Source organism: Aegilops tauschii, chromosome 1, assembly GCF_002575655.3.
Source record: "Aegilops tauschii subsp. strangulata cultivar AL8/78 chromosome 1, Aet v6.0, whole genome shotgun sequence".
NCBI lineage: Eukaryota > Viridiplantae > Streptophyta > Magnoliopsida > Poales > Poaceae > Aegilops > Aegilops tauschii.
Genome location: NC_053035.3, coordinates 469829933 through 469840482, shown reverse-complemented (window position 1 = coordinate 469840482; position 10550 = coordinate 469829933). Strand labels below are relative to the sequence as shown.

At 46.8% G+C, this 10550-nt stretch overlaps 1 protein-coding gene across 1 annotated transcript; it reads left to right on the top strand.

The window, feature by feature from the left end:
* Positions 1-8061: 8061 nt before the first annotated feature.
* On the top strand, positions 8062-9233 carry LOC109774774 (uncharacterized). The gene is made up of 3 exons (XM_020333537.4): positions 8062-8693; positions 8803-8862; positions 8957-9233. Exons 1-3 carry the CDS (start codon positions 8151-8153, stop codon positions 8969-8971), a joined length of 618 nt encoding a protein of 205 aa, XP_020189126.1. The 5' UTR covers positions 8062-8150; the 3' UTR covers positions 8972-9233.
* The last annotated feature ends 1317 nt before the right edge of the window (positions 9234-10550 follow it).

Sequence of the window (10550 nt, the reverse complement as noted above, 5' to 3'; positions counted from 1 at the left end):
TAGTTGAATCGAGTTTGACTACGGCCGGTCCTTGTTGAAGGTTAAAACAGCACACTTGACGAAAAATCGTTGTGGTATTGATGCGTAGGTAAGAACGGTTCTTGCTAGAAGCCCGTAGCAGCCAAGTAAAACTTGCAACAACAAAGTAGAGGACCTCTAACATGTTTTTGCAGGGCATGTTGTGATGTGATATGGTCAAGAAGTGGTGAGATATAAATTGTTGTATGAGATGATCATTTTTTGTAAAAGTTATTCGCAACTGGCAGGAGCCTTATGGTTGTCGCTTTATTGTATGAAATGCAATCGCCATGTAATTGCTTTACTTTATCACTAAGCGGTAGCGATAGTCGTAGAAGCAATAGTTGACGAGACAACAACGATGCTACGATGGAGATCAAGGTGTCAAGCCGGTGACGATGGAGATCATGACGGTGCTTTGGAGATGGAGATCAAAGGCACAAGATGATGATGGCCATATCATGTCACATATTTTGATTGCATGTGATGTTTATCCTTTATGCATCTTATTTTGCTTAGTATGGCAATAGCATTATAAGATGATCTCTCACTAAATTTCAAGGTATAAGTGTTCTCCCTGAGTATGCACCGTTGCTACAGTTCGTCGTGCCGAGGCACCACGTGATGATCGGGTGTGATAAGCTCTACGTTCACATACAATGGGTGCAAGCCAGTTTTGCACGTGTAGAATACTCAGGTTAAACTTGACGAGCCTAGCATATGCAGATATGTCCTCGGAACACTGAGACCGAAAGGTCGAACGTGAATCATATAGTAGATATGATCAACATAGTGATGTTCAACATTGAAAACTACTCCATCTCACGTGATGATCTGACATGGTTTAGTTGATATGGATCACGTGATCATTTAGATGACTAGAGGGATGTCTATCTAAGTGGAAGTTCTTAAGTAATATGATTAATTGAACTTTAATTTATCATGAACTTAGTACCTGATAGTTTTTGCATGTCTATGTTGTTGTAGATCAATGGCCCGTGCTACCGTTCCTTTGAATTTTTAATGCGTTCCTAGAGAAAGCTAAGTTGAAAGATGATGGTAGCAATTACACGGACTGGATCCGTAACTTGAGGATTATCCTCATTGCTGCACAGAAGAATTATGTCCTGGAAGCACCGCTAGGTGCAAGACCCGCTGCAGGAGCAACTCCGGACGTTATGAACGTCTGGCAGAGCAAACTTGATGACTACTCGATAGTTCAGTGTGCCATGCTTTACGGCTTAGAATCAGGACTTCAAAGACGTTTTGAACGTCATGGAGCATATGAGATGTTCCAAGAGTTGAAGTTAATGTTTCAAGCAAATGCCCGAATTTAGAGATATGAAGTCTCCAATAAGTTCTATAGCTGCAAAATGGAGGAGAATAGTTTGGTCAGTGAACATATACTCAGAATGTCTGGGTACCACAATCACTTGACTCAATTGGGAGTTAATCTTCCTGATGATAGTGTCATTGACAGAGTTCTTCAATCACTGCCACCAAGCTATAAAAGCTTCGTGATGAACTATAATATGCAAGGGATGGATACGACAATTCCCGAGCTCTTCGCAATGCTAAAGGCTGCGGAGGTAGAAATCAAGAAGGAGCATCAAGTGTTGATGGTTAACAAGACCACTAGTTTCAAGAGAAGGGGTAAAGGGAAGAAGGGGAACTTCAAGAAGAACAGCAAGCAAGTTGCTGCTCAAGTGAAGAAGCACAAGTCTGGACCTAAGCCTGAGACTGAGTGCATCTACTGCAAAGGGACTGGTCACTGGAAGCGGAACTGCCCCAAGTATTTGGCGGATAAGAAGGATGGCAAAGTGAAAGGTATATTTGATATACATGTTATTGATGTGTACCTTACTAATGCTCGTAGTAGCGCCTGGGTATTTGATACTGGTTCTGTTGCTCATATTTGCAACTCGAAACAGGGGCTACGGATTAAACGAAGATTGGCTAAGGATGAGGTGACGATGCGCGTGGGAAATGGTTCCAAAGTCGATGTGATCGCTGTCGGCACGCTACCTCTACATCTACCTTCGGGATTAGTTTTAGACCTGAATAATTGTTATTTGGTGCCAGCGTTAAGCATGAACATTATATCTGGATCTTGTTTGATGCGAGATAGTTATTCATTTAAATCAGAGAATAATGGTTGCTCTATTTATATGAGTAATATCATTTATGGTCATGCACCCTTGATGAGTGGTCTATTTTTGTTGAATCTCGATTGTAGTGATACACATATTCATAATATTGAAGCCAAAAGATGCAAGATTAATAATGATAGTGCAACTTATTTGTGGCACTGCCGTTTAGGTCATATTGGTGTAAAACGCATGAAGAAACTCCATGCTGATGGGCTTTTGGAATCACTTGATTATGAATCACTTGATGCTTGCTAACCATGCCTCATGGGCAAGATGACTAAGACTCAGTTCTCCGGAACAATGGAGCGAGCAACTGATTTGTTGGAAATAATACATACTAATGTATGCGGTCCTATGAGTGTTGAGGCTCGCGGCAGGTGTCGTTATTTTCTGACCTTCATAGATGATTTGAGCAGATATGGGTATATCTACTTGATGAAACATAAGTCTGAAACATTTGAAAAGTTCAAAGAACTTCGGAGTGAAGTAGAAAATCATCGTAACAAGAAAACAAAGTTTCTACAATCTGCTCGTGGAGGTGAATATTTGAGTTATGAGTTTGGTCTTCATTTGAAACAATGTGGAATAGTTTCGCAACTCACGCCACCTGAAACACCACAGCGTAATGGTGTGTCCGAACGCCATAACTGTACTTTATTAGATATGGTGCGATCTATGATGTCTCTTACTGATTTACCGCTATCGTTTTGGGGTTATGCTTTAGAGACGGCTGCATTCACGTCAAATAGGGCACCATCTAAATCCGTTGAGACGACAACATATGAACTGTGGTTTGGCAAGAAACCTAAGTTCTCGTTTCTTAAAGTTTGAGGCTGCGATGCTTATGTGAAAAAGCTTCAACCCGATAAGCTCGAAGCCAAATCGGAGAAATGTGCCTTCATAGGATACCCAAAGGAAACTGGTGGGTACACCTTCTATCACAGATCTGAAGGCAAGATATTCATTGCTAAGAATGGATCCTTTCTAGAGAAGGAGTTTCTCTCGAAAGAAGTGAGTGGGAGGAAAGTAGAACTTGATGAGGTAATTGTACCTACTCCCGAATAGGAAAGTAGTTCATCACAGAAATCAGTTCCAGTGATTCCTACACCAATTAGTGAGGAAGCTAATGATGATGATCATGAAACTTCAGATCAAGTTACTACCGAACCTCATAGGTCAACCAGAGTAAGGTCCGCACCAGAGTGGTACGGTAATCCTGTTCTGGAGGTCATGTTACATGATCATGACGAATCTACAAACTATGAGGAAGTGATGATGAACCCAGATTCCGCGAAATGGCTTGAGGCCATGAAATCTGAGATGGGATCCATGTATGAGAACAAAGTGTGGACTTTGGTTGACTTGCCCGATGATCAGCAAGCCATAGAAAATAAATTGATCTTCAAGAAGAAGACTGACGCTGACGGTAATGTTACTGTATACAAAGCTCGACTTGTTGCAAAAGGTTTTCGACAAGTTCAAGGAGTTGACTACGATGAGACCTTCTCGCCCATAGCGATGCTTAAGTCTCTCTGAATCATGTTAGCAATTGCCGCATTTTATGATTATGAAATTTGGCAAATGGATGTCAAAACTGCATTCCTTAATGGATATCTTAAAGAAGAGTTGTATATAATGCAACCAGAAGGTTTTGTCGATCCTAAAGATGCTAACAAAGTGTGCAAGCTCCGGCGATCCATTTATGGACTAGTGCAAGCCTCTCGGAGTTGGAATATACGCTTTGATAGTGTGATCAAAGCATATGGTTTTATACAGACTTTTGGAGAAGCCTGTATTTACAAGAAAGTGAATGGGAGCTCTGTACCATTTCTAATATTATATGTGGATGACATATTGTTGATTAGAAATAATACAGAATTTCTGGATAGCATAAAAGGATACTTGAATAAGAATTTTTCAATGAAAGACCTCGGTGATGCTGCTTATATACTGGGCATCAAGATCTATAGAGATAGATCAAGACGCTTAATTGGACATTCACAAAGCACATACCTTGATAAAGTTTTGAAGAAGTTCAAAATGGACCAGTCAAAGAAAGGGTTCTTGCCTGTGTTACAAGGTGTGAAATTGAGTCAGACTCAATGCCCGACCACTGTAGAAGATAGAGAGAAAATGAAAGTCATTCCCTATGCCTCAGCCATAGGTTCTGTCATGTATGCAATGTTGTGTACCATACCTGATGTGTGCCTTACTATAAGTTTAGAAGGGAGGTACCAAAGTAATCCAGGAGTGGATCACTGGACAGCGGTCAAGAACATCCTGAAATACCTGAAAAGGACTAAGGATATGTTTCTCGTTTATGGAGGTGACAAAGAGCTCGACGTAAATGGTTACGTCGATGCAAGCTTTGACACAGATCCGGATGACTCTAAGTCTCAAACCGGATATGTATTTATATTGAATGGTGGAGCTGTCAGTTGGTGTAGTTCCAAACAGAGCGTCGTGGCAGGATCTGCGTGTGAAGCGAAGTACATAGCTGCTTCGGAAGCAGCAAATGAAGGAGTCTGGATGAAGGAGTTCATATCCGATCTAGGAGTAATACCAAGTGCATCGGGTCCAATGAAAATCTTTAGTGACAATACTGGAGCAATAGCCTTGGCGAAGGAATCCAGATTTCACAAGAGAACCAAACACATCAAAAGACGCTTCAATTCCATCCGCGATCAAGTCAATGAGGGAGACATAGATATTTGCAAAATACATACGGATCTGAATGTTGCAGACCCGTTGACTAAGCCTCTTCCACGAGCAAAACATGATCAGCAGCAAGACTCCATGGGTGTTAGAATCATTACTATGTAATCTAGATTACTGACTCTAGTGCAAGTGGGAGACTGAAGAAAATATGCCCTAGAGGCAATAATAAAGTTGTTATTTATATTTCCTTATATCATGATAAATGTTTATTATTCATGCTAGAATTGTATTACCGGAAACTTAGTACATGTGTGAATACATAGACAAACAGAGTGTCCCTAGTATGCCTCTACTTGACTAGCTCGTTAATCAAAGATGGTTAAGTTGCCTAACCATAGACATGTGTTGTCATTTGATGAACGGGATCACATCATTAGAGAATGATGTGATGGACAAGACTCATCCGTTAGCTTAGCATAATGATCACTTAGTTTTATTGCTATTGCTTTCTTCATGACTTATACATATTCCGTTAGCTTAGCATAATGATCGCTTAGTTTTATTGCTATTGCTTTCTTCATGACTTATACATATTCCTCTGACTATGAGATTATGCAACTCCCGAATACCGGAGGAACACTTTGTGTGCTATCAAACATCAACGTAACTGGGTGATTATAAAGATGCTCTGCAGGTGTCTGCGAAGGTATTTGTTGAGTTGGCATAGATCGAGATTAGGATTTGTCACTCCGTGTATCGGAGAGGTATCTCTGGGCCCTCTCAGTAATGCACATCACTATGAGCCTTGCAAGCAATGTGACTAATGAGCTAGTTGTGGGATGATGCATTATGGAACGAGTAAAGAGACTTGCCGGTAACGAGATTGAACTAGGTATGAGAATACCGACGGTCGAATATCGGGCAAGTAACATACCGATGACAAAGGGAATAACGTATGTTGTTATGCGGTTTGACCGATAAAGATCTTCTTAGAATATGTAGGAGCCAATATGAGCATCCAGGTTCCGCTATTGGTTATTGACCGGAGATGTGTCTCGGTCATGTCTACATAGTTCTCGAACCCGTAGGGTCCGCACGCTTAACGTTCGATGACGATTTGTATTATGAGTTATGTGATTTGATGACCGAAGTTTGTTCAGAGTCCCGGGTGAGATCACGAACATGACGAGGAGTCTCGAAATGGTCGAGAGGTAAAGATTGATATATTGGAAGGTTATTATTCGGACACCGAAATGGTTCCGGAGTGATTCGGGTATTTTTCGGAGTACCGGGAGGTTACCAGAACCCCCCGGGGGAAGTAGTGGGCCTTCATGGGCCTTAGTGGAAAGGAGAGGAGGGCCGCAAGGGTGGCCACGCCCGCCCCCCTGGCAAGTCTGAATTGGACTAGGGAGGGGGCAGCGCCCCCCTCTTTCCTTCTCCCTCTCCTCCTCCTTCCCTCTCTCCCCCTCTTGGAAAAGGAAGGGGAGTCCAACTTGGACTCCCCCTAAGGCGCACCCCTCCTGGCCGCCGGCCTCCTCCTCTCCCTCCTTTATATACGTGGACAGGGGGCACCCCAAAGCACAACAAACAATCTCTTAGCCGTGTGCGGTGCCCCCCTCCACAGTTTAACACCGCAGTCATATCGTCGTAGTGCTTAGGCGAAACCCTGCGCCGGTAACTTCATCATCACCGTCGCCACGCCGTCGTGCTGATGGAACTCTCCCTCGTCCTCAACTGGATCAAGAGCTCGAGGGACGTCATCGTGCTGAACGTGTGCTGAACACGGAGGTGCCGTACGTTCGGTACTTGGATCAGTTGGATCGTGAAGACGTTTGACTACATCAACCGCGTTACTGAACGCTTCCGCTTTCGGTCTATGAGGGTACGTGGACATACTCTCCCGTCTCGTTGCTATGCATCTCCTAGATAGATCTTGCGTGATCGTAGGAAATTTTTTGAAATACTGCGTTCCCCAACACCAATGTGTGGTATATTGAGACAACTTTGCATTGCCGGATCAGACGGCCAGTCGAACGTTGTGTGACGCATCTAGATCCGTCCGTTGGCCCAACATGTGGTGCACTGAGCCAGTTCTCTCCAGCATATCATCGAATCAGGCGGCCAGTTGGGCGTTATGTGACGTGCGAGAAGCTGTCCATTGGCCCAACACGCGGTGCATTGGGCCAACTACCCTCCAGCACATCACTGGATCAGGTGATCGCTTGGGCCTTGCGGCACGTACCAGGAGCTGTCTATTTGCCCAACGTGCGGCGCATAGAGCCAGCTCTCTCCGGCACATCACCAGATCAGACGATCGGCTGGGCAAGGCATGACATGTGTGGAGTCATCTGTTGGCCCAACGTGTGTGCCTCCAGTACATTGTCAGATCAGCGTGGCTAGCTGGCATTGCGTGACGTGCCACGAGCCAACCGTTAACCCAACGCGCGGCCCTCCAGCACATTGCCCGATCAGGCAGCCAGCTTGCGTTGCGTGACGTCCTAGGAGCTATCCGTTGGCCAAACGTGTGACCCACATCGCCAAATCAGGCAGCTAGCTGGCGTTGCGTGACGTGTCAGGAGCGAGTCGTCGGCCCAACGTGCGGCTCTCCAGCACATCGCCTGGTTAGGCAGCCAGCTGGCGTGGCGTGACGTGCCAGCAGCCAGCTGTTGGCCCAACGCGTGACCGTCCAGCACATCGCCTGGCAGCCAGTTGGCATGGCGTGCCAGCAGCCAGCCGTTGGCCCAACACGCGGCCCTCCAGCACATCGCCTGGCAGCCAACTGGCGTGGCGTGGCGTGGCGTGCCAGCAGCCAGCCGTTGGCCCAACACGCGGCCCTCCAACACATCGCCGGACAGCTGGGCGTTGCGAGTGATACCACACACCTTCAGTTAGATATTCTGATATCTATTTTCATTCATTTAGTCATTCCTTAAATATCTTCCAAAGATACGTACACGGATGTATTCCAAATTATTTATTTTCAATAAATAAAACAATAAATATGGAAATACTAAGTAAATCTGGAACTCATGCCACGCACACGCGCCGTCGGATCTGTGATCCAACGGCCCTCCACGGTTCGATCACGAGGGGGGAGAGCTCATGCCCCACACACACGCGCCCGGACCCCTGCGGGCGGCACACGCCGGCGTCGAGCCCAAACCCACAAGAAAAGAAAACCACAGCGAGCGTTCGCTCCTCGGAGTTTTGCTATATATAGACGGCGCATGCAAGCAATTGCCAGACTAGAACCTCCGCAACACATTTGCTGCCCCCTTTAATCCCCTTCCTCCCTCCCTCCCTCCTCCTTGTCGTCTCGCGCCGATGGAGTCCTCGCCGACGCCCGCGTCAGCAATGCCGGCGCCGTCCCCCGCTTCGTCGTCGCGATCGAGGGACAATCGCCTCCTCGTCGGCTTCGACCTCCCGGCCTCCTGGGGGTACCGCCGGCCCATGGCCTTCTGCAAGGACCCCGACTCCAGCCCCCCTGCGGCGGCGGCGGCGGCGGGCGACGAGGCGCTGCGCAACAGCTCCCGATCCCCGCCGAAAGCCGCCCCCGCGGCGGCGCCGGGGGAGGCCAAGCACGCCCCTCCGGCCGACGAGGGCGCCGCGGCGGAGGAATCTGCCCGCAAGCAGTACTACCAGCTGAGGGACCGGAGGGGCGGCCGGGACGGCGGGGAGGACGCGCAGGAGCACAGGAAGCTCTGGAACATGGACGGCGGCGGCTCCTCCTCCGGCGGCAGGATTAGCGCCGGGTTCTCGGTGGAGCTCACCAAGCAGGAGATCGAGGCGGACTTCATCGCGATGACCGGCAAGAAGCCGCCGCGCCGGTACAAGAGGCGGCCCAAGGCCGTCCAGCGCCAAATCAACGTGCGTAAGGAAGACACGCCCCAAAAAAAAATTCCTCGATCGCGCTCGCGAAATCCTCCCTTTCCCTCCTCCGATTACTCACCTCTCATCTTGTCTTCTTCTTCCGCAGTCCATCTCCCCCGGCGAGTTTCTCTCGGAGGTGAACCGCGATCGCTACAAGGTGAACGAGGTAAGCATTCTCCAAATAAAATTTTCAATCTTTGGTCTATCTGGCACTTGTTCCTGTTCGTTCCGGACGCTGATTCGGCGCTGGATTGGTGCAGAAAGGGGGATTCTGAGGAGTCGCGATTCGGAGCAAGAGATGGATTTCCTGCCGGGAATTGTGGGTCGAGCAAGAGATGGTTCGTCAGAGTTGAGGTTGAAGTCGAAGTGCGTCATGTCATGAGAGTCGATAGATAGATTCAGGGTTGAATAGTTTCAGTTCGTCAATGCTTTGGCAATTGATCGTGTATCATGTAATGTGAGTCAGTCAAACCCTAATACAGTGTATGTTGGGGGGTGTTTTCTTGGTTGGTTTATCATCGGGATATGGTTCAAGGATTTCTCCTGTTTTGCTCCCGTATCTGTTCTGTTGTTGAGTGCAGAAGCCAGTTCTGTTCTGCTGCAGAAGAACCTCAGATCTTGGTTGCAGGCCGGCAGAAATGGGACTATTGTAGAATCTTCATCAACTTTTCATGTCAGTCATGGTCTTCAATTTCTATCCTTTTTTGTTGCTGCATCTTTAGTTTTTTCTGAAGCATTTCTCCATCTTGATCTGAACTCCCAGCATTGCTAGAACAGTAGATGTACTCTGTTCATGTGTTCTTTTCTTTTTTTGGAGCCATGCATACTCTGCTCTGTTTATATGTTCAGTGGTTAGTTCTTGCCACAACCACCACATTCCGGATATGTCCAGCAGCACTTGCTCGTCTCCATCTGACAGAAAACAAAAAACTGCCCCTCCCTAGGTCAGTTTCGTAGCATCAGTACAGAAAGCAAGAAACTGCCTTCAGTTTGGTAGCATCAGTACACTAATCTCCCTTGTTTTTATCTAAACAGCACTTGGATAAGCATTTTGAAGTGCTGCTGCTCACACTCAAACTCGGCGTGAAGACAGAGATGCAGAAATAGGCCGGCCAAAATCAGTTGGGGGAACACTTTGCCAATCTTTCCAGACTCAGGTGGTTAAGCTAAGGTAGGGTTAGCAGCAGAGCAAACCCAGGTTAAGGTAAGGTTAGCAGCAAACCCAAGTCAGGGCCATTTGACTGTCATGTAAGTGCTTCAGACATCCATGCTGAAACTTGAGAGAATGGTGTGCTGATGTCTTGCTCCTGGCTAGCACATGACGCAGGCTGGTTAAAGGAAAGAAAAGACTTGCAAAGAAAGAGGCTGTGTTGGGTAATGAGTCCAAACCGCATGATCTCCCAATCATTATCCTGGTCTGCCTACTCCGTACTCTTCACTGAAAGCGACTGCTTAAACCTGAGAACTGATTTCTCTCTCTCTCTCTCTCTCTCTCTCTCTCTCTCTCTCTCTCTCTCTCTCTGGTAAATATTTTAAAATGCGATTTTTTGAGAATCTGTACTTGGGTTCAGCTTTGCACTTACAGTTAAGTGCCACAGTATCACGCTCATGTGTTGCTTAATTGGGTTTAAGCAAGGGCACCAGCCTTCAGGCACCAGACTGTCACTGTTGCACTGCGTCTCCTTGATCGCCATGGCAAAGCTAGGCGGTGGCTGACTTTTATGGTGTCCCTAACTTCGTGACAGAGTCAGACTGCCGGTGGCTGACAATTTGTACTACTTGGCGATCTTGTGCGCCCAATGAGCTCAGGCGTCACTGCATCTCTGAATGCCGTTTATGACATGCTTCTTGCCA

Excerpts from the sequence above, each read along its gene's own strand:
- LOC109774774 (XM_020333537.4), top strand. The coding sequence starts at position 8,151 with ATGGAGTCCTCGCCGACGCCCGCGTCAGCAATGCCGGCGCCGTCCCCC. Across the intron at positions 8,694-8,802 it reads CCGTCCAGCGCCAAATCAAC|TCCATCTCCCCCGGCGAGTT; the intron begins GTGCGTAAGGAA and ends CTTCTTCCGCAG.